The 27,857-nt window shown below is 45.5% G+C and overlaps 1 protein-coding gene across 2 annotated transcripts in view; it reads left to right on the forward strand.

Moving 5' to 3' along the window:
• LOC135524718 (FYVE and coiled-coil domain-containing protein 1-like) overlaps nucleotides 1–27,857 on the forward strand; it is a 41,063-nt gene that overhangs the window by 4,252 nt on the left and 8,954 nt on the right. Inside the window, exons 2-14 of one of the 2 annotated variants that reach the window (XM_064952488.1) lie at nucleotides 1,427–1,527; nucleotides 4,969–5,075; nucleotides 5,405–5,530; nucleotides 6,152–6,258; nucleotides 7,000–7,143; nucleotides 7,278–7,371; nucleotides 7,529–10,045; nucleotides 10,940–11,032; nucleotides 13,352–13,470; nucleotides 15,111–15,278; nucleotides 20,124–20,273; nucleotides 21,436–21,665; nucleotides 25,823–25,976. In XM_064952488.1, the coding sequence (XP_064808560.1) occupies nucleotides 1,473–1,527; nucleotides 4,969–5,075; nucleotides 5,405–5,530; nucleotides 6,152–6,258; nucleotides 7,000–7,143; nucleotides 7,278–7,371; nucleotides 7,529–10,045; nucleotides 10,940–11,032; nucleotides 13,352–13,470; nucleotides 15,111–15,278; nucleotides 20,124–20,273; nucleotides 21,436–21,665; nucleotides 25,823–25,976 (4,064 nt within the window). In that variant the 5' untranslated portion in view covers nucleotides 1,427–1,472. Of the gene's footprint in view, nucleotides 1–1,423; nucleotides 1,528–4,968; nucleotides 5,076–5,404; nucleotides 5,531–6,151; nucleotides 6,259–6,999; nucleotides 7,144–7,277; nucleotides 7,372–7,528; nucleotides 10,046–10,939; nucleotides 11,033–13,351; nucleotides 13,471–15,110; nucleotides 15,279–20,123; nucleotides 20,274–21,435; nucleotides 21,666–25,822; nucleotides 25,977–27,857 lie in introns of both variants that reach the window. The other variant, XM_064952489.1, reaches the window with a different exon arrangement.

Consider the following 27,857-nt stretch of genomic DNA (forward strand, 5'->3'; position numbering starts at 1 on the left):
CTCCATATAAACGCCCATGATTTTGGAATGAGATGTTCGACAAGGAGGTGACATACTTTTGGCCATGTAATGTATGTGTACATTTATTTTGCCACACTCGCACACGCAACGCAGCTGGTGTGGCCAGTATGCAAAGGTGGCGTGTTGCCTGGTGTCGCCTGGTTAATACAACGTTTCTAAAAACCATAGCGAAGCAGACTTGCGAAACAGACTAAGCAGACCAGGCCGGGTTTGGAGTTTGAGAAGTCAATAAGAGAAGTGAAAAATTATTCCTTAGTTAATTTTCTTGAAATCTAAAGGCACGACCTAGATTTGAGCAAATGTCTTAACTAGTTGAACATCTTAATACTCCAACCTCGTGAAAGTGACAAACTGACACTTTTTCATTTTTGTCCAAAACAACTTATATCGAAGAAGTGCTTTTGATTTGACGGCCTGCACATGCGCAGTTCAGTGCGAGATGACCATTAAACCTGCTGACGTGTTTCTACGCATGAGCTTAGCTAGCCAACGTCGTCATGACATTCGCCTACAAGTGTGATCAGGGATTTCACCTGGAGAAGCAGTTTCTGCCTATCTTCATACTGTACAATCTTTGTTGTTAACGTCCAAATGTGGTAGTTGCGTCATAGGATCTCTTTCCATTTCCCATGAAAACCAGATGCATCTATTTGTTCTGGCCTCGCAGAGGGTGATCTCTATGCAACCAGACAGTCAAGAACACCATATTCAGAATCCAAGAACACCATATTCAGAATCCAAGAACACCATATTCAGAATCCAAGAACACCATATTCAGAATCCAAGAATACCATATTCAGAATCCAAGAACACCATATTCAGAATCCAAGAACACCATATTCAGAATCCAAGAACACCATATTCAGAATCCAAGAACACCATATTCAAAATCCAAGAATACCATATTCAAAATCCAAGAATACCATATTCTAAAAGTGAGTTCCCCGTGGAACTCATAGAAAGCTCATCTATTTCTTTCTCAAACTTGTCTTGAGGTACACTGAGCTCACAGGCTTAAGTACCAGAATCAAATATTTCAATTTTTTTAGCCACGACCAAGGTAGGTGCAGTTCATACCACAAGTTGGGAAACACAGCATGGTCTCCAGCGGTGCTTAGAAATGTGTAATGAAAGTGTGTGTGTGTGTGTGTGTGTGTTTGCATGCATGTGTGTGTGTGATATGGTGAGTGAATGACAGACAGAATGTGAAAGGGATGTAGTACTGAGATGTTGGGCTGGTCCATTTTTAGCCCAGTCGGATTGTCTAACTTGTCTAAATTATCATTATGTAGCTAATAATGGGGGTAGATTTTGGTCCCAGTCCGCCCGCCCGCGTGTGTGTGTGTGTGTCAGTACATGCTTGTCTTTTGTTCCTGACTGTCCATCTGATTCTCTGATTCAGCAGACTGTGTATCACCCCGTGACCTGGTTGCCATAGAGCCAGTCGGACCATGGCCGGCGGTGTGGGGGAGAGCCAGCTTCAGAGGATTATCAGAGATCTGCATGGTACACTGCCATTGTGTGTTTTTGTGTGCGTGTGCGTGACTGCGTGTGACTTCTCGCGCGTCGGTCCCTTTGTAACAACCAGTACGTGCGGGCCTGTGTAATAGTTACAGGGGTAGACCACCGCTGTCGGCTGACATCGAGAGGGAGAGAAAGAGAGTAGGATCACAGAGGTAGATAAAGTGACAGAAGGGTTGCAGTGGCCTTGATGTAACTGGCTTGGCCTCGGCTTCAAGCCCGACAGCATTTCTATCCACACATTGGTTGTCCGGTCTCCTCATTGGGTTCGACATCATGGATCCGACCCTCTCCCCCAGTCCCCGGGGTGTACCCCCCAGGGTGTGGCTGGGGCGACAGAGAGGCCCTGTCAGCATGCAGCGAGAGAGAGAGGGGGTGCTTAGCCTCAGGGTGCACCCGTCACGGGTGTCTTTCCTGTTTTTACGCTGGATGAGAGGCAAGTGGGTAATTGTACTAAGCTGAGATGTGTGAGGAAGGGGTCGTCTGTGTGGAGTTAGAGGTTGTGGGTAGGGGTTGGGGAGACATACCTGGGTGGATATACTGGGCTTTTGACTCCATCTGGTTTGACCTGTATATGACCTGGAAACCATTGAAATGTATCCAGGGCACTGTGAGGATATCACATCTGACTGTGTGTACTGTATTTTTGGTACATTGTAATGGTTTCTAGAAATTTCAGGGTTTCTGTGCCCACTTAAAACATTCCATAGATACTGTGCCTATTGGCCTAGATCGATTAACTTTTTTTTGGTTTAGTTCAGGAGAAAGAGGCTACCAGGTCAGGGACGATCACAGTAATGTGTTTCTCTCAACAGGTAAAGCTTGTGTAGTAGAAACTCAGTTCCTGTCAGCTGTGTATGAGTGAGAGGAATGCTTGTGTAACGTCGATGTACAGTACCAGTCAATAGTTTGGACACACCTAATCGTTCCAGGGTTTTTCTTTATTTTTTACTATTTTCTACATTCTACAATAATAGTGTAGACATCAAAACTATGAAATACCACATATGGAACCATGTAGTAACCAAAAAAGTGTTAAACAAATCAAAATATATTTTATATTTGAGATTCTTCAAAGTAGCTACCCTTTACCTTGATGACAGCTTTTGGAATTCTCTCATGAGGTAGTCACCTGGAATCCATTTCAATTAACAGGTGTGCCTTGTTAAAAGTGAATTTGTGGAATTTCTTTCCTTAATGCATTTGAGCCAATCATTTGTGTTGTGACAAGATAGCGGTGATATACAGAAGACAGCCCTATTTGGTAAAACATCAAGTCCACGTTATGGCAAGAACAGCTGTGCTGCATCAGATGACCTGGCCTCCGCAATCACCCGACCTCAACCCAATTGAGATGGTTTGGGATGAGTTGGACCGCAGAGTGAAGGAAAAGCAGCCAACAAGTGCTCATCATATGTGGGAACTCCTTCAGGACTGTTGGAGGCTGGTTGAGAGAATGCCAAGAGTGTGCAAAGCTGTCATTAAGGCGAAGGGTAGCTACTTTGAAGAATCTCAAATATAAAATATATTTTGATTTGTTTAACACTTTTTTGGTTGCTACATGATTACATATGTGCTCTTTCATAGCTTTACAGTGCCTTGCGAAAGTATTCGGCCCCCTTGAACTTTGCGACCTTTTGCCACATTTCAGGCTTCAAACATAAAGATATAAAACTGTATTTTTTTGTGAAAAATCAACAACAAGTGGGACACAATCATGAAGTGGAACAACATTTATTGGATATTTCAAACTTTTTTAACAAATCAAAAACTGAAAAATTGGGCGTGCAAAATTATTCAGCCCCTTTACTTTCAGTGCAGCAAACTCTCTCCAGAAGTTCAGTGAGGATCTCTGAATGATCCAATGTTGACCTAAATGACTAATGATGATAAATACAATCCACCTGTGTGTAATCAAGTCTCCGTATAAATGCACCTGCACTGTGATAGTCTCAGAGGTCCGTTAAAAGCGCAGAGAGCATCATGAAGAACAAGGAACACACCAGGCAGGTCCCATATACTGTTGTGAAGAAGTTTAAAGCCGGATTTGGATACAAAAGATTTCCCAAGCTTTAAACATCCCAAGGAGCACTGTGCAAGCGATAATATTGAAATGGAAGGAGTATCAGACCACTGCAAATCTACCAAGACCTGGCCGTCCCTCTAAACTTTCAGCTCATACAAGGTGAAGACTGATCAGAGATGCAGCCAAGAGGCCCATGATCACTCTGGATGAACTGCAGAGATCTACAGCTGAGGTGGGAGACTCTGTCCATAGGACAACAATCAGTTGTATATTGCACAAATCTGGCCTTTATGGAAGAGTGGCAAGAAGAAAGCCATTTCTTAAAGATATCCATAAAAAGTGTTGTTTAAAGTTTGCCACCTGGGAGACACACCAAACATGTGGAAGAAGGTGCTCTGGTCAGATGAAACCAAAATTGAACTTTTTGGCAACAATGCAAAATGTTATGTTTGGCGTAAAAGCAACACAGCTCATCACCCTGAACACACCATCCCCACTGTCAAACATGGTGGTGGCAGCATCATGGTTTGGGCCTGCTTTTCTTCAGCAGGGACAGGGAAGATGGTTAAAATTGATGGGAAGATGGATGGAGCCAAATACAGGACCATTCTGGAAGAAAACCTGATGGAGTTTGCAAAAGACCTGAGACTGGGACGGAGATTTGTCTTCCAACAAGACAATGATCCAAAACATAAAGCAAAATCTACAATGGAATGGTTCAAAAATAAAGCAAAATCTATAATGGAATGGTTCAAAAATAAACATATCCAGGTGTTAGAATGGCCAAGTCAAAGTCCAGACCTGAATCCAATCGAGAATCTGTGGAAAGAACTGAAAACTGCTGTTCACAAATGCTCTCCATCCAACCTCACTGAGCTCGAGCTGTTTTGCAAGGAGGAATGGGAAAAAATTTCAGTCTCTCGATGTGCAAAACTGATAGAGACATACCCCAAGCAACTTACAGCTGTAATCACAGCAAAAGGTGGCGCTACAAAGTATTAACTTAAGGGGGCTGAATAATTTTGCACGCCCAATTTTTCAGTTTTTGATTTGTTAAAAAAGTTTGAAATATCCAATAAATGTCGTTCCACTTCATGATTGTGTCCCACTTGTTGTTATTCTTCACAAAAAAAATACAGTTTCATATCTTTATGTTTGAAGCCTGAAATGTGGCAAAATGTTGCAAAGTTCAAGGGGGCCGAATCCTTTCGCAAGGCACTGTATGTCTTCACTATTATTCTTCAATGTAGAACATTGTATAAATAGAGAAAAAACATCTCTCTCTCTCTCTCTCTCTCTCTCTCTCTCTCTCTCTCTCTCTCTCTCTCTCTCTCTCTCTCTCTCTCTCTCTCTCTCTCTCTCTCTCTCTCGTCCTCTCTCGTCCTCTCTCTGAACCACAGATGCTGTTGCTGAGCTCACTAAAGAGTACAGGGAGAATGGGGAGCCAATCACAGATGATAGTCCTAATCTGCAGAAATTCTCCTACAAACTGGAGTACCTTCTACAGGTGAGTCACTCACTGTTCATAGACAGTGGTATAGTACGAACAGTGTTTTCCCTTTCTTTAGGCGGGACCAAGGCCCCAAAGCAACATCCAGGATTGGTTAATTAATCAAAACATCTATAGAACAATCCGTTTTTTCCCCCTACCAGACACAGATTAAGCAACATGCATTTCAGTCCAGGATTAGGTTTAATCTGTGTCCAGGAAACCGCCGCACAGAGTCCAAGTCAAATCAAGGCCAACCTGCTATGCTCACCAATATGGCATTCTTCAGATCTCTGTACAGTAGGTCACATACAATTTGTCGCTAACACGTCATCTACGCTTTTCAGTTTGACCAGAAGGAGAAGACAACATTTCTCGGCACCAGAAAAGACTACTGGGATTATTTCAGCGACTGTCTGGCCAAGATCAAAGGAGCCAACGATGGTATCCGCTTTGTCAAATCCATCCCTGAGGTATTGAGATCAGCATAAGGATTGTCAACTGTTATTACACAATGTATAGTCGTAATTCATACATAATGACGTTCTATCTTTAGAGTTCTTTACCACTTTTCTATGGGTCACAGCAAACACCACTGTCACCATTTATGTATACCATTACAGTTTCACCAAATGTGAAATAATGAGGGAACAAATGAACTGTATCTACAAATGATCTACCAAATCTACTTTGACGCATATTTCCCTTGTGTGATTAAACGGATAATACTCCTGACATTGCAGCTGTCACGGATTGCATAATTAACATAGATGCATTCAATTGTCAGTCTCACTGATAAGTAGTTATAAGGGCATGGGGGAATTTAGCATTCTGCTGGGTAGTGGATACTAGCCATGAAAAACAAATCATATTTGTTAACAGGATCTACACAACAGGTTTCGTTGAATATGGATGATTGATTATAGACCACTTTTGAGGAATGAAAATGTCTGACAAACTTTGATTTGAACTATCCCTTTAATGGACACATTCAGGAAACATGCGCTAGTTTAAGGCCTCATTGGCAGAGGAACAGCTATCACATATATTTGCTGTACAGCACTGTGAATATTTCCTGTAATTTTCCCTTCCAGCTGAAGACTTCTCTGGGGAAAGGCAGGGCTTTCATTCGTTACTCCCTGGTGCACCAGCGACTGGCCGACACGCTGCAGCAGTGCCTGATGAACCAAAGGGTGACCAGGTAAAACTCAACCCAGCACAGGATTCACAGAAGGTCATTGGTTGAAATCCCTGCGGCAAAGAGGGGGTCAAGTCTCAAATAAATATCATACTTGGAAACTGCAAAGTGAGCAGACACTTTTTTTTTCAAATCTCAAACCTGACCCAACTCCAGCAACAGTTTTAGCCGTTAAACATGGGTGCGTAGGTCATAGGTTCACGTCTGGGATAGTGTTTGGCTAAATGAAGGGACTTGTTTATGTTACAGACTACTATTCTGCAATCGATTGTTTCAAGTAAACAACGTCTCCTTCCTAATTCTTGTTAGCGCCTTTCATTTCTCTTTTCCTTTGTGGTGTTTTACTTCTGTAAACGTTTCCCTGTTCCTCAGGTGAGTAAACACAGTGTGCTGGTTCTTATGTTGCCAAAGGTTACTGGAAACAGTGTTCAGTGGGAGGGGAGTAGACGTTGTCTGACTCAGTATAGATACAGCATTTTGTACCAATCCGCTTCTCGAAAAGTTAGTTCTCCCGTTGTACAGAACCACGTCTATATGCTCTTTGTACTTATGAAATGTACCTGTGTGTTTGTAAAAGGCATGTACATTAGTGCAAAAAAGTACTTTTTGTATGTGTCGAAGTGATTTAATATAAGGAACAATCCAAGTGTGTTAGTGAAGGTATTTCTATGTGAATGTATGCACGTGTGTGTTATGTCTATCTCTCAACTAATTTCCCTGTATATGCTTCTCTCCTTCTTGCAGTGACTGGTACTATGCTCGCAGCCCCTTGCTGAAATCCCACCTCAGTGTTGACATCGTAAGTCACCTGTATGAGCTCAACGAGATCCAGTTTGACGTGGCTTCCAGGGGTCATGACCTTGACTCGTCCTGGCCCACCTTTGCAAGGTAACCAATTGCAAAGTCACTATGTTTATAAATGCACCCCATACTCAAGATGCTGCGCATTGGATTGAGAAATTGATCAAATGTAGACACTTGGTGATGTCACCTCATCGCGTGTGTTTTCTTCTTATCTCCAGGAGGACACTGGGCATGCCCAACTCACCTGGCCACATGTGGAAACCACCCAGTCGCAGCTCCAGCATTAACAGCCTGGCCAGCACATACTCACAGGTACTGACACAGCTCCTCAGAGCTTTTACTCGACCGGGACTAATATGGTTCTATAAGAAGCTAGTCATATCTTGTGAGATCATACAGTAAGTCTTAACAATGTGTCAAGTCTGCAGTACTCACTCTAGTACCCTGTTTCTCTAATACCCCCCCCCAGCATGCTCATGAGTTCCCCGGCAGTCCTGAGTATGGACCGGGCATGCTGAGCGAGTTGAACGAGTCGCTGCCTTCCGGCGTGGAGGTGAGCATGTTGGACGAGCTCCGCCTGGAGCTGGACCAGTCAGAGCTGAAGCAGCGGGAGCTCCAGGACAGGGTGTGCCTGATGGGGGAGGAGGGTGCTGAGCTCAAAGGCGTGGTGGTGGAGCTCCAGAGGCAGCTGGATGTGTCACTGACCGCACAGGAGGAACAGCAGGGTATGCAAGGGACCCTGAAAGCCCTGGAGAGGCGTGAGGAGGCCTTGTCCCGCGAGCTGGAGACCCTGAGGGCTGGAGAGAGGGCCAGGGAAGCAGAACAGCGCAACCTCCAGGAGAAGCTGGTGGCCGCAGAGGGGAAGAACGTAGAACTAATGGCCAAGCTGGACGGTGTGTTGGATGAGAAGGGCCAGCAGGTGACCAGCTATTTTGACTCAGCACAGAAGATCCACGAGCTGCTGGACAGACTGAAGGAGGCAGAGGGGGGAAAGATAGAGGCTCTGGCAGAGGGTGAGGATAGGAGGCGGCAGGCCGAGAAGCTGGCAAATGAGCTAAGGGTCAAGGAGGTGGCAGCAAAGGAGGATGAGGCCAGGCTGGAGGCCCTGTCAAAGTCTGCTGCAGAGGAGAAGTCTAAGTTCGCAGAGTGTGCAGAGGAGCAGTGTAACGCCATTGACAAGCTGCAGGGGGCATTGACTTTGAGGGAGAAGGAGGCCAGCAACCTGCAGAAGCAGCTGCATGACCTCCAGAGTGCTCTGGAAGAAAGGGAGATACAGGCCGAGGAGGCCAGGGACAGGGCGCAGGAAGAGAAAGAGGAGATCCAGGGAAGCATGGGCAATCTGAAAGAAGCCTTGGAGGTGGAACTCCTCTACCTGAAGAAGCAGTTGAAGACCAGAGAGGCGGAGCTGCTCTCCAGCACCCAGAAGCTCCAGCACCTGGAGGTCCAGAGCCATAGCCTGACCACAGAGCGCAATGGCCTGAGCGCCAACCTCTCAGAACTGGAGTCCAGCGTCAGGGAGCAAGCCAATAGGATCGAGGAGTACAAGACCCAGTGCACCAACCTGATGGAGCTGAACGGGAAGTTGCTGGGCACAGTGAAGAGGAATGAAGAGCTGAAGAAGGAGCTGGCAGAAAGCCGGGTAGCCCTTGAGGGTGAGGTGGCTGTTCTGAGGGCCTCTGACAAGCAGTTGAGGAGCCAGCTGGACGACGCCAAAGTGACTGTGGATGAGAAGGACAGGAGGCTGCGTGAGGAGAACCGGGCTTTGGACGAGAGTCTGCAGAGGGCAGCCATGGCTGCCGAGGTGTCAGACGCCGCCGGCAAACGGCTGGAGCAGGAGAACCTAGGCCTGAGGGAGGAGCAGGCCACAGTGAGGGCGGCCCTGAGCTCCATGCAGGATGAGCTGAAGGCCATCCATGGGCAGATCGGAGAGCTGGAGAAGAGCTTGGGTCGGTCCCGCAGGAGTGAGGCCAGCCTGCAGGAGCAGCTCAAAGACCGGCAGGCCCAGCTCGAGAACAAGGAGAAAGGCTGTGTAGAGCTCCAGGCCAGGGTGGAGGCCCTAGAGGCCAGGGGTAGGGCACTGGAGAAGGCTAAGACAGATGCAGAAAAGGCCTGCGCCAAAAAGACAAAGCTGATAGAGAGGGTCACCACCGAAAAGCAAACGGTGGAGAGAACCCAGCTTGTGAGGAGCTCTGCCCAGGCCAAGGAGAGCCAGGAGATAACTGCCAAAATGACCATGGTAGAGGGCCAGCTGGAAGTGAACATGAAGGAAGTGACCAGGCTCCAGGCAGAAGTGTTGGATCTGAGGGTGCAGCTGAACACCTCTGCGGAGGACAGGATGAGGAGCCAGGCCCAGCTGGAGGTGACGGAGGCCCAGAGAGACGAACTCCGGACCCTAACGGAGCAGCTTAAAGCCCAGACCGAGGCACTCAACCAGAGGCACGTAGCCGAGCTCCTGCAGTGCAATGAGAGGGAAGAGGCACTAAGCAGAGAACGTGACCGGGTGGAGGCAGCCACCCGGGCAGAATTGGCTGCCGCTGAGGCCTCCGCCAGAGGAGAGCTGGCCACACTCAAGACCCAGAACGAGAGGCTGGCCATGGAGAATGCTGAGACACGCGAGAGCCTCCACCGGGCCAATACAGAGATGGCAGAGCTTGGGATGACCATATGTAGACTGACGGCAGAAAGGGAGGAGGCCAAGGAAGGCTGGGCGGGGGAGGCAGGCAGGATAGGGGAGCTAGAAGAGCGGACGTCCAGGGAGGTGGAGCGGCAGGAGGCTTGCATGGCCGCCCTTCGCCAGGAGAACGCCAGCCTGAGAGAGGAGCTGAGGATGATGGAGAACCTTCCGGCAGCCATGCTAGAACTCCAGGAGAAGCTGGAGAAGGCGGAGTTCCAAGTGAGGAGCCTCAAAGAGTCAAGTCGGGAGGAGATGGAGGCGGTCAAGTTCCAGATGAGCTCCGAGAGCATGAATCATCAGAACCAGATCAAGGTGAGTTTGACTGGAGTTCTGTGAAAAGCGTGTGCCTTGGGGGAATCCTGGACAGGAGCAAAATCATTTCATTACGGCAGCACATGAAAGGGCAGTTTATGGTGTATTTCCACCCGGTGTTTACCCAAAAGTCTCAGACATTTCTGTTTCCATCTGCCCGGGTCAGCACCCGTGTCTCACTGGGCCATGACTCAGGCGGACCTACCTGCTCTAACTTGGGGCCAAAGCCAGGCCACTGGTACTTTTCAGCTGACATTTAAATAACAATGTCTGACTGTGGACTTCAACACCCAGCGGAGGATGTTGATTCTGCTCTTCACAAGTCCCCACTGTCAGCCCTAGCTACGGAGACACAATTTACCTAGTATATCATAAGGGTGTATGCACTAGTGTAACACTGGTGTTAGTCGAAAAGCAGCATTAAGAGCAATGTGATTTATAAAACAGTTAATGATTACTTGGCACCATTAGAACACCTGTGTGTTTTACTCTCCATTAGAACACCTGTGTGTTTTACTCTCCATTAGAACACCTGTGTGTTTTACTCTCCATTAGAACGCCTGTGTGTTTTACTCTCCATTAGAACGCCTGTGTGTTTTACTCTCCATTAGAATGCCTATGTGTTTTACTCTCCATTAGAATGCCTGTGTGTTTTACTCTCCATTAGAACGCCTGTGTGTTTTACTCTCCATTAGAACGCCTGTGTGTTTTACTCTCCATTAGAACGCCTGTGTGTTTTACTCTCCATTAGAATGCCTGTGTTTTACTCTCCATTAGAACGCCTGTGTGTTTTACTCTCCATTAGAACACCTGTGTGTTTTACTCTCCATTAGAACACCTGTGTGTTTTACTCTTAATTTGAACACCTGTGTGTTTTACTCTCTATCTATCCAGAGTGTGAATGATGAGCTGGGGAAACTGAGAGTCCAGCTGCCAAAAGAGCAGGAAAAGGTGTCCGGTCTGGAGGCCAAAGTCTCACAGTTAGAGGTCTGTATCTTCACCTCTTCACATTATTCACATACAGTGCATTCGGAAAGTATTCAGACCCCTTGACTTTTCCAAATTTTGTTACAATACAGCCTTATTCTAAAATATATTATATTGTTTTTTCTTCTTCATCAATCTACACACAAAACCTCATAATGACAAAGAAAACTCAGGTTTCAATAAATTGTTGCACATTTACAATAAAAAAACAACTGAAATTATCACATTTACATAAGTATTACTCAGTACTTTGTTGAAGCACCTTTGGCATTGATTACAGTCTTCAGTCTTCTTGGGTATGACGCTATGAGCTTGGCATACCTGTATTTGGGGAGTTTGTCAGGTTGAATTGGGAGCATCGCTGCACAGCTATTTTCAGGTCTCTTCAGTTATGTTCGACCTGGTTCATGTCCAGGCTCTGGCTGGGCCACTCAAGGACATTCAGAGACTTGTCCCGAAGCCACTGCTTGGTTGTATTGGCTGTGTGCTTAGGGTTGTTGTTCTGTTGGAAGGTGAACCTTCGCCCCAGTCTGAGGTCCTGAGCAAAACATCCCCATAGCATGATGCTGCCACCACCATGCTTCACTGTAGGGATGGTGCCAGGTTTCCTCCAGACGTGACGCTTGGCATTCAGGCCAAAGTGTTAAATCTTGGTTTCATCAGACCAGAGAATCTTGTTTCTCGTGGTCTGGGAGTCTTTAGGTGCCTTTTGGCAATCTCCAAGTGGGCTGTCATGTGCCTTTTACTGAGGAGTGGCTTCCGGCTGGCCACTCTACAATAAAGGCCTGATTGGTGAAGTGCTGCTTCCTTCTGGAAGGTTCTCCCATCTCCACAGAGGAACTTTGGAGCGCTGTCTGAGTGACCATCGGGTTCTTGGTCACCTCCCTGACCAAGGCCCTTCTCCCCCGATTGCTCAGTTTGGCTGGACGGCCAGCTCTAGGAAGAGTCTTTGTGGTTGCAAACTTCTTCCATTTAAGTATGATGGGGGCCACTGTGTTCTTCGGGACCTTCAATGCTGCAGACATTTTTTGTACCCTTCCCCAGATCAGTGCCTCGACACAATCCTGTCTCTGAGCTCTACGGACAATTCCTTCAACTTCATGGCTTGGTATTTGCTCTGACATGCACTGTCAACTGTGGACCTTATATAGACAGGTGTGTGTCTTTCCAAATCATGTCCAATCAATTGAATTTATCACATGTGGACTCCAATCAAGTTGTAGAAACATCTCAAGGATGATCAATGGAAACAGGATGCACCTGGGCTCAATTTCAATTCTAGTAGCAAAGGGTCTGAATACTTATGTATAGAAGAAAGGTATTTCTGTTTTTTATTTGTAATCCATTTGTAAAAATTTCTTAACCTGTTTTTGCTTTGTCAATATTGGGTATCGTGATGATTCTTTTCTTATTTAATCAATTTTAGAATAAGGCTGTAACATAACACAATATGGGAAAAGTCAAAGGGTCTGAATACTTTCCGAATGCACAGTATGACAAGAGTGCAATATAACAGACAGTCTTCAATCCCTTGTCTTGTAATGTATTTTCTCTGTAATGTCTTTTCTCTGTAATGTCTTTTGTCTGTAATGTATTTTGTCTGTAATGTATATTTCGTTATATGCCGGAACCCAGTAAGACTAGCTGTCGCCATTGGCGTCACCATGGGGATCCTAATAAATCACAATCAAGTAAACAGTAAAACACTTTGGGAAACACTGGCAGAGAAAAAAAATGATTGGCTACATGGCATGTCTGTTCAGCACTGTCTTTAGACCCAATTGAAATAGCTGACATTGAAATAGCTGAAAGCAAAGAATCAGTGATAAGAATTCATAAGATGATCATATAATTGGGTGGATGACAAAGTCAGATGTGCCACGTCCAGCCTGTCTGCTCTGGCGTATGTATTTACGTTTTCATTAGAGATACCTAGGAATACATATGAGGGAGTACAAAGAAATTAATATGAAAGAAGAGCAGGCCTGTACACACTTGACCGGGTTAATTAATACGAAACAGATTAGAGTTTGGTGTTCATCAGCCGAGTATGATAAAACAGAGAGCAGAGTGGTCTTAATCTCCTTCCTGTCCTTGCCTAGACAGGATGTGACACGTTGTAATTAATCTGCCTGTACTGTGCTATGATAATCTGAGTGAAGGAGAGAGATAGGCTGTTAATTTACAAAGCATCGCTCCTCTGTAGACTTCTTAATCCTTGGTTTGCATTCATTTATCAACCAAATCAAACACCTGTTTTTGAACGTTTTTTGGTTCTATTTTTATAACTACTGCATGTTATGATTATGTTTGATGAAGGGGGTGAATGAGGAGTACTCACGGCTGATTGGAGAGAAGGATGCTCACATCACAAAGTCCGAAGCAGCCATTTGTCAGAGTGAGGGAGAGATTCAGCACCTAAGAGACTCTGTCACCAGGTAAGGCTACAACCCAGCATTTACCTATTATACCCCACACAGAAAACAACCTTTCCATTTAGATGAGCTAAGTAGCCCGTCTTAAGATATTTTTAAACGCGTCGTACAGAATCGACAAGACAATTCTGTCTGCTATTTTCTTATGTAAGTGCATGAGTCAAAGATTATGTCCCTGATTGAGTCTGTAATACCAACATTTTTCAAGCAGACCACCATAGTCCCCGTGCCCAAAAACACAAAGGCAACCTGCCTAAATGACTCCGTAGCACTCACATCAGTAGCCAAGTGCTTTGAAAGGCTGGTAATGGCTCACATCAACACCATTATCCCAGAGACCATAGACCCACTCCAATTTGCATACCGCCCAAAGAGATCCACAGATGATGCAATCTCTATTGCACTCCACACTGCTCTTTCCCACCGGGACAAAAGGAACACTTATGCGAGAATGCTATTCATTGACTACAGCTCAGCATTCAACACCATAGTACCCTCAAAGCTCATCAATAAGCTAAGGATCCTGCGACTAAACACCTCCCTCTGCAACTGGATCCTGGACTTCCTGATGGGCCGCCACCAGGTGGTAAGGGTAGGTAGCAACACATCTGCCACGCTGATCCTCGACACCGGAGCCCCCCAGGGGTGCGTGCTCAATCCCCTCCTGTACTCCCTGTTCACCCACGACTGCATGGCCAGGCACGACTCCAACACCATCATTAAGTTTGCAGACGACATAACAGTGGTAGGCCTGAGCACCGACAAGACAGCCTATAGGGAGAAGGTCAGAGACCTGGCTAGGTGGTGCCAGAATAAAAACCTACCCCTCAACGTAACCAAGACTAAGGAGATGATTGTGGACTACAGGAAAAGGAAGACTGAGTACGCCCGGGGCTGTAGTCGTACACACTCCCTCTTCCATTCTCTTAAAGTAACTGTCCAGTATTTCTAGATTTCTATGAAATATGGCCTATAATTAATTTCAAGTTGTTATTTATAAGTATGTTAAAAAGCAGCTTTCATGTGTTGGAAATATGTGGGAGTACCACAACAACAAAATGGGGTGGGCATATACCAGTCTTTAAAATATTAATAGACCGCTGATTGGCCAGCTCAGCCAACAAGCCATCATGACATCATGCTCTATGAGGAAATAGCAAGCATTTTTTAAACAATCTTTTTGAGATACAAGTTTGAGGTGGGGTTTTTAAAGTGTTTTTTTTCTCCAATTTATGTTTTGGCCACATATACTAGTATAGGTCAAGTCAACAACATTATTTGGGATGAGTTAACAGAATATTAACTGTACAGAGGGTGTGATGCAATTGCGGAGCCTCCGGAGGCTTGCGAAGGCCAAATCGAGCTAGCTCCGCACTGCGAAGGGCTCCGTATAGCTCCACATTGACATGATTGGTTGATGGTAGGTGGGGGCAGGAGGTCCTGTATAAATACAATCTAACTTCCTTGACAACTTCCTTCACAACAGCTCGGCTCTGCTCCGCGAAGCGCAAGAAGTATGAATGCTCTGACTTCTGTGGAGTCCGCATCGCAGTAAATGCTGTACGGCCACTGCAGATGTCGGATTGACCATGCAGAGCCTTGTACTTTAATATTTTTCTCTCCCTTATATCTCTGTCATTTAGTGCTGAGGAGGCTCTCTCAACGGTCCAGGCGGTGTGTGAGGAGCTAAAGCAGAAACTGGAGCAGGCCGAGGTGGACAAACGTAGTTATTACCTTAGGACGACCGCAGAGATCGACGACCTATACCGAACCAAGAGCACCCTGGAGGAGCGCCTCATCGAACTTATCAAGTAAGACCTAGTCCCTCCTCTGCACTATCCTGAGCGCGGGAAGAAAAAGACAAAGCGAGAGCTGAACCTTTGATCTGTAGATCTAAGACAGGCTTTTGTTTAGAAACTGGAAAGGGTGTTGTTGTTTTCTGCCTTCGTTTGCGTGATCAGATAGCAAGATCCTGTGGGGAGTGTGTCCTCTGAGGATGCTCTCCCATAGCGAGCACAGTGTGGGTCTTTGTAATGCCATCTCACCACTGACAGTCTCATCTGATGAAAAGGAGGGGGGGAGGGATCTGACATAAAGGAGGGAGGGATCTGACATAAAGGAGGGAGAGAGGGATCTGATGAAAAGGAGGGAGAGAGGGATCTGATGAAAAGGAGGGAGAGAGGGATCTGATGAAAAGGAGGGAGAGAGGGATCTGATGAAAAGGAGGGAGAGAGGGATCTGATGAAAAGGAGGGAGAGAGGGATCTGATGAAAAGGAGGGAGAGAGGGATCTGATGAAAAGGAGGGAGAGAGGGATCTGACATAAGGAGGGAGGGATCTGACATAAAGGAGGGAGGGATAAGACAAAAAGGAGGGAGGGATCTGACCAAATGGAGGGAGGGATCTGACAAAATGGAGGGAGGGAGGGATCTGACATAAAGGAGAGAGGGATCTGACATAAAAGAGGGAGAGATCTGATGAAAAGGAGGGAGGGAGGGATCTGACATCAAGGAGGGAGGGAGGGATCTGACATCAAGGAGGGAGGGAGGGATCTGATATAAAGGAGGGAGGGAGGGATCTGACATAAACGAGGGAGGGAGGGATCTGATATAAAGGAGGGAGGGAGGGATCTGACATAAAGGAGGGAGGGAGGGATCTGACATAAAGGAGGGAGGGAGGGATCTGACGAAAAGGAGGGAGAGAGGGATCTGACATAAAGGAGGGAGAGAGGGATCTGACATAAAGGAGGGAGGGATCTGACAACAAGGAGGGAGAGAGGGATCTGATGAAAAGGAGGAAGAGAGGGATCTGACATAAAGGAGGGAGGGATCTGACATAAAGGAGGGATCTGACAAAATGGAGGGAGGGAGGGATCTGACATAAAGGAGGGAGAGAGGGATCTGACGAAAAGGAGGGAGAGAGGGATCTGACATAAAGGAGGGAGAGAGGGATCTGACATAAAGGAGGGAGGGAGGCATCTGACATAAAGGAGGGAGGGAGGGATCTGACGAAAAGGAGGGAGAGAGGGATCTGACATAAAGGAGGGAGAGAGGGATCTGACATAAAGGAGGGAGGGAGGGATCTGACATAAAGGAGGGAGAGAGGGATCTGACAAAAAGGAGAGAGGGATCTGACATAAAGGAGGGAGGGATCTGATGAAAAGGAGGGGGGGATCTGACAAAAAGGAGAGAGGGATCTGACATAAAGGAGGGAGGGATCTGATGAAAAGGAGGGGGGGATCTGACAAAAAGGACGGAGGGATCTGACAAAATGGAGGGAGAGAGGGATCTGACATAAAGGACGGAGGGATCTGACATAAAGGACGGAGGGATCTGACATAAAAGAGGGAGAGAGGGATCTGACATAAAGGAGGGAGAGAGGGATCTGACATAAAGGAGGGAGGGATCTGATGAAAAGGAGGGAGGGATCTGACAAAAATGAGGGAGGGAGGGATCTGACATAAAGGAGGGAGGGATCTGACATAAAGGAGGGAGGGATCTGACATAAAGGAGGGAGGGATCTTACATAAAGGAGGGAGGGATCTGACATAAAGGAGGGAGGGAGGGATCTGATGAAAAGGAGGGAGGGATCTGACATAAAGGAGGGAGGGAGGGATCTGATGAAAAGGAGGGAGGGAGGGATCTGATATAAAAGAGGGAGGGAGGGATCTGATATAAATGAGGGAGGGAGGGATCTGACATAAAGGAGGGAGAGAGGGATCTGATGAAAAGGAGGGAGAGAGGGATCTGATATAAATGAGGGAGGGAGGGATCTGATGAAAGGAGGGATCTTTGCCTAGGAGTAGTCCATTCGGAATTCAGAAAGAATCCCAAGATATCAAGGAAGAAGACAGAGAGAGGGGGATATCAGGGAGGAAGACGGCGAGAGGGGGATATCAAGGAGGAAGACAGCGAGAGGGGGATATCAAGGAGGAAGACAGTGAGAGGGGGATATCAAGGAGGAAGACAGCGAGAGGGGGATATCAAGGAGGAAGACGGCGAGAGGGGGATATCAAGGAGGAAGACAGCGAGAGGGGGATATCAAGGAGGAAGACAGCGAGAGGGGGATATCAAGGAGGAAGACAGTGAGAGGGGGATATCAAGGAGGAAGACAGCGAGAGGGGGATATCAGGGAGGAAGACGGCGAGAGGGGGATATCAAGGAGGAAGACGGCGAGAGGGGGATATCAAGGAGGAAGACAGCGAGAGGGGGATATCAAGGAGGAAGACAGCGAGAGGGGGATATCAAGGAGGAAGACGGCGAGAGGGGGATATCAGGGAGGAAGACGGCGAGAGGGGGATATCAAGGAGGAAGACGGCGGGAGGGGGATATCAAGGAGGAAGACAGCGAGAGGGGGATATCAAGGAGGAAGACAGCGAGAGGGGGATATCAAGGAGGAAGACAGCGAGAGGGGGATATCAAGGAGGAAGACAGCGAGAGGGGGATATCAAGGAGGAAGACAGCGAGAGGGGGATAACAAGGAGGAAGACGGCGAGAGGGGGATATCAAGGAGGAAGACAGGGAGAGGGGGATATCAAGGAGGAAGACTGCGAGAGGGGGATATCAAGGAGGAAGACAGTGAGAGGGGGATATCAAGGAGGAAGACAGTGAGAGGGGGATATCAAGGAGGAAGACAGCGAGAGGGGGATATCAAGGAGGAAGACAGGGAGAGGGTGATATCAAGGAGGAAGACAGGAAGAGGGGGATATCAAGGAGGAAGACAGCGAGAGGGGGATATCAAGGAGGAAGACAGGGAGAGGGTGATATCAAGGAGGAAGACAGGGAGAGGGTGATATCAAGGAGGAAGACAGGGAGAGGGTGATATCAAGGAGGAAGACAGGGAGAGGGTGATATCAAGGAGGAAGACAGGGAGAGGGGGATATCAAGGAGGAAGACTGCGAGAGGGGGATATCAAGGAGGAAGACAGTGAGAGGGGGATATCAAGGAGGAAGACAGTGAGAGGGGGATATCAAGGAGGAAGACAGCGAGAGGGGGATATCAAGGAGGAAGACAGTGAGAGGGGGATATCAGGGAGGAAGACTGCGAGAGGGGGATATCAAGGAGGAAGACAGTGAGAGGGGGATATCAGGGAGGAAGACTGCGAGAGGGGGATATTAAGAGGGAACAGAAAGCGACAGCTCTCGTCTGCTTATGAATTTTCAATTTTTTTGGCAGGCATTGCTCTCTCGCTCTTTCTCTCTTTTTTTGTGTCTGGGTGTGTCTCTCTTTCTCTCTCTTTCTCTGTGTGTGTCTATGTCTCTCTCTCTCTCTATTTGTATGTGTGTGTGTATGTGTGTATATGTGTGTGTGTTTCTCTGTGTGTCTCTCCTATTTGCATAGCTCTCATCCCCTGTAGGGCATAAAACAACAATGCCAGCTCCCCTGGGGTGTCCTTAATTTACTCCTACATTTTTTTTTATTCCAACTGCTCATTGGCAGAGAGACGTACAGTACATCAGAACAGGGGTTCGTTGGAGGTGCATGTAAAATTAGATTAGGACAATATAACCAGAATAGCATGAATAATGATTTTGTTGACTTTATTGAGTTCATTTTTACAGGGACAGTACACATTAATCGACATTTCAGTAAAAGTGATGGTTTTAGCTCGTTTTCAACCGCAGTCCTTGGGGATGTTAGAGAGTCCATGAGCAGGTGGACACTAAGTTTAGTCCACAAATACCCACAAGTCACACAAATGTATGATTCACTGATTACAAAGAAACCATGCCTAAAGAAACCTAACTGAGCAGACAATATCCTGATGATCAAGAGGGGAACAATCAGACTGATGTAACCATGTTCTTTTTAACAGCAGGTCCTGCGCTCTAAGAGGAAGAGTTTTTGCAAGTATTATGACAACATTTTGTGACGTTTTTGTTAGTTTTGGATTTACTTACGTTTTTTTCCGGTTGTTCGGGCACAATTGTTTTTCTTGAGGCAAGCCGAAGTTGTTAGCCAAAGTCTACGCCCTTCATCGGTGATTGGTCAACAGTAGGGATTCTTAAATAAAGTCTTTGTTGTCATTCAACGAGAGACGACTCGTTTTCATGCACATTTAGTCATTGAGAAATACTGTTCCAAACATCTTAGTTCGATGTAAAATCACGTGACTAAGATCTTCTCGTCCAAAATGTCAAAGTTAATGACAGATTTCTTAAATGATCTTAGATTAATTCTGAATATTGTGAGGAAGTGAATGCTGGCTACGGCGTCTCAAAATAGGCAAACAGTACTATTGACGCTTTTTCCGTGTTTTTCAAGTGAATGTCTTTTATGTGAGCACACCTGTTCGGTTCAACGAGCCGACTTCAGGCTAGCCGCCAGCGGAACTGAAGCATGCTGACGCCTTAACCGCCCACCTGTGTGTTTGGGTGTCTGTCTGTCTGTGTGTTTGGGTGTCTGTCTGTCTGTGTGTTTGGGTGTCTGTCTGTCTGTGTGTTTGGGATCTTTTGGGTCCTTTGTACTTCGATGCTGGATCCAAACATAAAAAATGTATTGTGTGTGTGTGTGTGTGTGTGTGTGTGTGTGTGTGTGTGTGTGTGTGTGTGTGTGTGTGTGTGTGTGTGTGTGTGTGTGTGTGTGTGTGTGTGTGTGTGTGTGTGTGTGTGTGTGTGTGTGTGTGTGTGTGTGTGTGTGTGTGTGTGTGCTCCTGCAGGGATAAGGATGTTCTGTGGCAGAAATCGGACGCTCTGGAGTTTGAGCAGAAGCTGTGGGCAGAGGAGCGGTTGTTGCAGGACAAGGAGACCACCCACTGCCTGGGCTGCCAGGCCCATTTCACCTGGTGGTTACGCCGACATAACTGCAGGTGGGCACAGAGAGGGCGCTGACTCACTAGATGGCCTTGTTATGTCTTGTTACGGGAACAATAGACAACATGTTAAGCGCTACTAGTAACACAACCAGATAGCAGAGGAAGAGTAGGCAATGATTTGACTGAGATTTCAACTTGTGTTTTCACACACAATACACGGGCAGTCTTGGCCCAGATTTGGATTAGTGATCAGCTCATGTGTAGTGGAAAAAGGAAGTAAAATCAAACCAATGTTATTTGGCACATGCGCTGAATACAGTGAAATACTTATTTACAAGCCCTTAACCAACAATTCAGTTTGAAGAAAATTCCCAAAAGAGGGAAAAGATAAGAATAACAAATAATTAAAGAGCAGCAGTAAATAACAATAGCGGGGCTGTATATAGGGGGTTCCGGTACAGAGTCAATGTGGAGGCTATATACAGGGGGTACCAGTACAGAGTCAATGTGGAGGCTATATACAGGGGGTACCGGTACAGAGTCAATGTGGAGGCTATATACAGGGGGTACCGGTACAGAGTCAATGTGAAGGCTATATACAGGGGGTACCGGTACAGAGTCAATGTGGAGGCTATATACAGGGGGTACCGGTACAGAGTCAATGTGGAGGCTATATACAGGGGGTACCGGTACAGAGTCAATGTGGAGGCTATATACATGGGGTACCGGTACAGAGTCAATGTGGAGGCTATATACAGGGGGTACCGGTACAGAGTCAATGTGGAGGCTATATACAGGGGGTACCGGTACAGAGTCAATGTGGAGGCTATATGCAGGGGGTACCGGTACAGAGTCAATGTGGAGGCTATATGCAGGGGGTACCGGTACAGAGTTAATGTGCGGGTGCACCGGCGTCGAGGTAATTGAGGTACTGGCAGAGGAAGCTGTAATGGTAGTGCTTCTATTGCTTTTAGAGCTGATTGGACACGTCAGAGAGAGTCAGTGATTTTGTTTTGTTTGTATCGTGGCTTCCACAGACTTCGGTCTGACTGGTAATTTGAATGTAACTCTTGAATTGATGTTGAGAGAAAAGGTGCTCCGTTCTATTGAACTGTGATTCAATAGTTTCCAGAAATGGAGAAAATCTGAGAAGTTTCAGGTTTTGGGTGAATGTTCCACAGTGTTATAATACTACAGTACACTCTTCTTGTTTCAGGCTGTGTGGACGTGTCTTCTGCTACTACTGTAGTAACAACTTTGTGATGACCAAACACAGTGGGAAGAAGGAGCGTTGCTGCAGGGAGTGTTACTCCCAGCACAGCGCCGTGGTGGAGAGGTTCACCGAGGGTGAGCTGAGCCCCTCCGATACCCAGCCACCTCCCCTCAGTTTTGGGCCTCACTCACCCCCCGAACCAGCCCCCTACAAACCCACTCCCAGGGTTAAAGGTGAGATGTACACACATATGCAAACGCACAAATATCATATCCCCAAGACATGCTAATCTCTCACAATTACAATAACAGGGGAGGTTAGCATTTTTGGGGGGGTATGATATTTATGCCTCTGTAACTCATCATTATTCATGATTCATTCAGGATGATCCATAATCATGGTAGCATCCGCATTGATGTAGAAGTGTTCAGAAACATATTATATTCTTATTTACAATAAAAGTGACTCCAAAATGACAATACATTTTTTACCATTCATTGCTATTGGGAACAAAATAATATGAAACACAACCAAAGCAAACAAACAGCAAATGCATCCAACAAGTTTGTAGAGTCACAAGCTTGATGAGGTCCTTGTGTGCTAGGAATATGGGACTAAAGACTAAACTTTTGACAACTTTAATACACATATAAGTGAATTAGTCCCAATACTCTTGGGACTTTACAAAAAGTGGTGTGGGTGCCGGCCACCCCTCAGAGCCTGGTTCCTCTCTAGGTTTCTTCCTAGGTTCCTGCCGATCTAGGGAGATTTTCCTAGCCACCGTGCTTCTACATCTGCATTGCTTGCTGTTTGGGTTTTAGGCTGGGTTTCTGTACAACACTTTGTGACATCTGATATAAAAAGGACTTTATAAATGTGATTGATTCTAGGGGTTTACCTTGTTCTGAGCAAAAAGGGAAACATTTTTAATTCTAATTTCTTAATCTCCATTCTGCTTTAGTGCTTTCATTTGAAAATGACAAAACTTGCAGCGGAGATTGCGTTGCCAATCATTGGCATTGTTTTGTCACAACATGGTACTGGGATGTCACAAATGTAAGACTACTAGAGAAGTGACACTTCAAGAAACCTTTATAGTCCCTAAAGAGCAGTTCTTTTGTGGAAAGTTACAAAGCGTAACAACAAATCCCAATGGCATACATCATCATCACAGTTCTGAAATCTGTCAGACAAGATAGGCAGAGGTGAAAATTAGTCGGAACGGTCTGGGACCGACAAAATAAATATTGGGGGAACGCCATACCGGTAAAACATGAGCCTATCACAATCATTGAAACATAGATTCCAAGAAAACTGTAGGCTATTACACTATCTATCATTACCACATGTCAGTCCCATCAAAAATTTGTGAATAGACTTGACAATCACCGAATGTCATTCATAAAACTTTTATTTTAGAGGACTAGAGCGGAATAGAGCGGAATAGAGTGGAATAGAGTGGAGCAGAGTGGAGCAGAGTGGAGCAGAGTGGAGCAGAGTGGAGCAGAGTGGAGCAGAGTGGAGTAGAGTGGAATAGCCTAATAGTTGGAATAGTAATTGAAGTCTGGACACTGACTGTAGGGCTCACATGTAGCCTATTATAATGTTAACTCCTGTAGAATTAAGTGTTCCTGGCAGTAAAATGATAGACCAAATGTTAATTTTGTCTCGGGAATAGAAGTAGAGAAATATATATATTTTTCAGCATCTTGAGAGAATGCGAATGTGTGGTTAGGGACCTGGGCCTAGATTCACAAAACACTTTTTATAGAAAAATAAATAAGAAGAAATCAAGTTTAGAAGATAGTTCGTAAGTGCAAATCCTCAACAATATTTTAAGATTTCATGATTTTCTTACAAACTTTTCAAATATTTTCTTATGGACTTCTTAACTATCTTCTTAAGATCATTGTACTAGGCAACTGATTTAGCTATCTAGCTTGCAATGGCAATCATGTTAGCATATTTCCTACTGAGATTACAGTTCTAAAACCTAATCAATGTTAAAATAATCAATACTGACACTTTTAGATAAAGTTTGTAAGTGAATTAAACATGTTCAATTGCTTTGATTAGCTTATTCTCTCACTGCCCTGAGTTTAAGAGAAGGGTTTAGCTATCTTGGAATTAAAAATATTTCCAAGAACAAATCCAACTTTATTTTCAAGAATCGTATTTCTTCTTAACTATTTGCTTAAGGAGAAGCGTTAGAAATAACGCAAAAACAATTCCACTAACCGTTTTGAGGAAGAGAAAATTTGCTTAACATTTAACATTACATTTAAGTCATTTGGCAGACGCTCTTATCCAGAGCGACTTAACTTTCTTCATAAGTCTATAGTAAAGGAAGAAAATGGCAGTTAAGAAATGTATTCTTAAGACGATTTTGTGAATCTGGGGACTGTTTGTAGGCTAAATATGCATTTTCAACATAAAAGCTGACAGTATCTCATTTTTATCCACATAAAATATGCGTCCAATAGCAATTGAAATACTATCAGAAAGATTTTGGATCATTTTCACACCTTTTCATTTCCGTAAAACCGGTCAAACTTTTGAAATTCCCCTGGTCCCTAAATGGCCTCTTTCCGTGAGAGAAGCAGAAATGAAAGATAAAACTTTACTGATGTCAACTAGATTGTTGATGATGCAATGATCATTCCATAAATGTATGACATTACTGTGGTGATCAAGGCTTTATTTAATATTCTGGGCAAGCATCAAGTAACGACAGAAGACAAACTGCATGTACCTGACTATAGACTAAGAAGTTGACTAAGATATAGCCTACCAAATGTCAGAAATTATAAGCAGAAAAATATCTAAATGAGGCTTAAAAGCTATTTTTTTCCCTGCACAGCCTATCGTTCCGCCATCCATGAGTAACGTGTGCAGGTCGCCTACATGTTGCCTGGCTACCCAAACTCCTTGCTACGGCCAAACGCTATTCCACACCCACGGACGTTAGTTTCTTCTCCGCAATGAGTCTGGATCCGAGTACCCCCCCCCCCAACGATTTCTAGAACGTAAACACATTCTAACTGTTCTGATTGGACCCAGAAACTGATGGGTCGGGCCAGAGCCAGAACTTTGATACTCTAGTTGATTAGAGATGATCCAATCTCTGATGACTTTGTTTTGTACAACACCCCTCATTTTGAAGTCGCCACAAAAAGTATCTAGCGAACTAAAGTATCTCGTGAACATAATGCAGCAGAATAATTCAGTTTGAGTCGTCAGGCAAGCCTTTTGGAGTAATTGTTTGACAATCAGATAAAAACATCATGACTTGTTGTGTTTATGCCACATTAAAAGGTAGGCTAATACATTTTCAAAGTTAAACAACATATCTTCACTATTAGGCCCATAAAGACCCTATTAAATGAATAGGGATTTTATATGTAATTCTATGATTATGCCCATATAAAAAAACAAGTACTTGAACATATAGGATATACATCTACCCAGTGATGCCAACTTAGCAATTTCGTTGCTAGATTTAGCAACTTTTCAGACTACCCTGGCAACTTTTTTTTCAAACAGCACCTAGCAACAAATTTAGCTACTTTAAAAAATGTTTTTGGAACTTTTAGCAACTTCTGAAAAGTGACTCAAATGCTAAAATGCACGCATTTTCCCTCTAAATGACACAAAAGCGATTTTTCTCTGTCACACACTCAGTCACAACACATGTGCCTGGCTGCAAAAGTGCATTGTGAGTGATGTCAGCAGCAGGCGCTCAGCTCGTACACAGGCAGCAGCAGGCCAGCAGCAATTTCAGCAAATTGCAAATCATTGTTGGCTGACTGCAGCAGCAGTAGTACGGGTTCGATGAGCCAAACCCAATGATTATAGTTGGTCACTAATGTTTGATCTTGAACAGAACTTACAACATCAATCAACATGTCTCATTCAACATGTCTCATTCATTCAGCCAGAAGTACAGAAAAGAGTGGGAGTCTGTACCTGAACAAATGTCAAATCATATTTTTTTGCCGAGCTGGCCAGTCAATTTGAGTAACGTTATTGTGTATTCTACGTAATGACGCCGTTTTACGTCATTACAAATCAACCTGCCTCTGGCAACTTACCCTGAAAATGAGTTGGCAACACTGCGTCTACCTCTGAAGATAGTAGACAGGCTGGTAAGTACATCAAGAGAAAAGCCTTGGTGATCACAATCTGTTGTGCATAAACACACAATGTTATCATAATAGTGGCTTTTCTCTGTGTAAAACGTGTATGACTGTCTGGTATTAGAATAGGCATAGGTTTGACTTCCTGTCATGTCTTATGTAGCTCTTATGAAGGCTTTATGAATGTATACATAAGAGGCTACAGTAAAGTGTTACAGGTACATGACTGGTTTGACGTCCTGTGTCCTGTGCAGTGTCGGACCCCAGCGCCAAGTCTGATGACGCGGCCTATGACATCATCACGCAGGAGGAAGTGAACGGGACCTACGACAGCGACTCACTGTCCCAAACAACAGGCGGTTCACTGGAGGGAGAACAGGACGCACGGCAACTGGGGGCGCTAGACATGTGAGTGCAACCAGACGTGAACAGATACCTAGCCAAATAAAACACGCCCGCGCGCACAGACACAAATGTGTATGTACACATACACACAAACACAGCATTCACAGTCCAAGTGTCCAGTCATGAAAAACTCTCTCTCAAACAGTCATGTCAAAGTCATGACAAACTCTCTCAAATCTCTGAAAGACAAAAAGTTCAGTGTGACCTTCACACATTCTGCTGCCTTCCATTTATGAACACCTGCTGCTGAAATGATTGTAAATGGAAGGCATGAGCAGACCAATGAGAACCCCAGGAGTAAACAATGGGAGAGAACATGACTGTGAGTTTATGCTTCCAGAGGTGCGATTTAAGACATCCACATTTATAAGTGTGATTTCTTATATCATCGTCTCCCGATTTGGAGAATATTCTAATCTCAGATATTGCTTCGGCTTGATTGGACCCTTGTCTGTGAGGGGTGTCGTAATCAAAAAACACACCACGAACAAAGTGAGCGATGTCACCCAAGATCATTCCAAAAAATTGATTTGTGACTCATCGTAGCCATCAATAAGTCACTCCCTTTACAGGTTTCTCAATCATCTGAGAAACCTTCGAAATATAGAGCTTTACTTGTCACACTTTCACTTGGTATCCTTCTGGTGATCTAGTCGATCCCCCTACGGACCCAAGCCCTAGCTGTACTGGGCCAGGTTACACTGGACCCAAGCCTAGCTGTACTGGGCCAGGTTACACTGGACCCAAGCCTAGCTATACTGGGCCAGGTTACACTGGACCCAAGCCTAGCTGTACTGGGCCAGGTTACACTGGACCCAAGCCTAGCTATACTGGGCCAGGTTACACTGGACCCAAGCCCTAGCTGTACTGGGCCAGGTTACACTGGACCCAAGCCCTAGCTGTACTGGGCCAGGTTACACTGGACCCAAGCCTAGCTGTACTGGGCCAGGATACACTGGACCCAAGCCTAGCTATACTGGGCCAGGTTACACTGGACCCAAGCCCTAGCTGTACTGGGCCAGGTTACACTGGACCCAAGCCTATCTGTACTGGGCCAGGTTACACTGGACCCAAGCCTAGCTATACTGGGCCAGGTTACACTGGACCCAAGCCCTAGCTGTACTGGGCCAGGTTACACTGGACCCAAGCCTAGCTGTACTGGGCCAGGTTACACTGGACCCAAGCCTAGCTATACTGGGCCAGGTTACACTGGACCCAAGCCCTAGCTGTACTGGGCCAGGTTACACTGGACCCAAGCCCTAGCTGTACTGGGCCAGGTTACACTGGAGCCAAGTTGAGCCAAGCCTAGATGTACTGGGCCATGTTACACTGGAGCCAAGCTGAGCCAAGCCTAGCTGTACTGGGCCAGGTTACACTGGAGCCAAGCTGAGCCAAGCCTAGCTGTACTGACCCAGGTTACACAGGAGCCAAGCCGAGCTGTGCTGTTCCAGGTTACACAGGAGCCAAGCCTAGCTGTACTGTTCCAGGTTACACAGGAGCCAAGATTAGCCAAGTCTAGCTGTACTGTTCCAGGTTACACAGGAGCCAAGTCTAGCTGTACTGGGCCAGGTTACACAGGATCCAAGTCTAGCTGTACTGGGCCAGGTTACATATCCAAGTTCTCACACTTAAAAAGATAAGAGAGGCCTGTAATTTTCATCATATGTACACTTCAACTATGACAGACAAAATGAGAAAAAAAAATCCAGAAAATCACATTGTAGGATTTTTAATGAATTTATTTGCAAATTATGGTGGAAAATAAGTATTTGGTCACCAAGCAAGATTACAAACAAGCAAGATTTCTGGCTCTCACAGACCTGTAACTTCTTCTTTAAGAGGCACCTCTGTCCTCCACTCGTTACCTGTAATAATGGCACCTGT

This window comes from Oncorhynchus masou, chromosome 31 (genome assembly GCF_036934945.1).
Source record: "Oncorhynchus masou masou isolate Uvic2021 chromosome 31, UVic_Omas_1.1, whole genome shotgun sequence".
Lineage (NCBI taxonomy): Eukaryota > Metazoa > Chordata > Actinopteri > Salmoniformes > Salmonidae > Oncorhynchus > Oncorhynchus masou.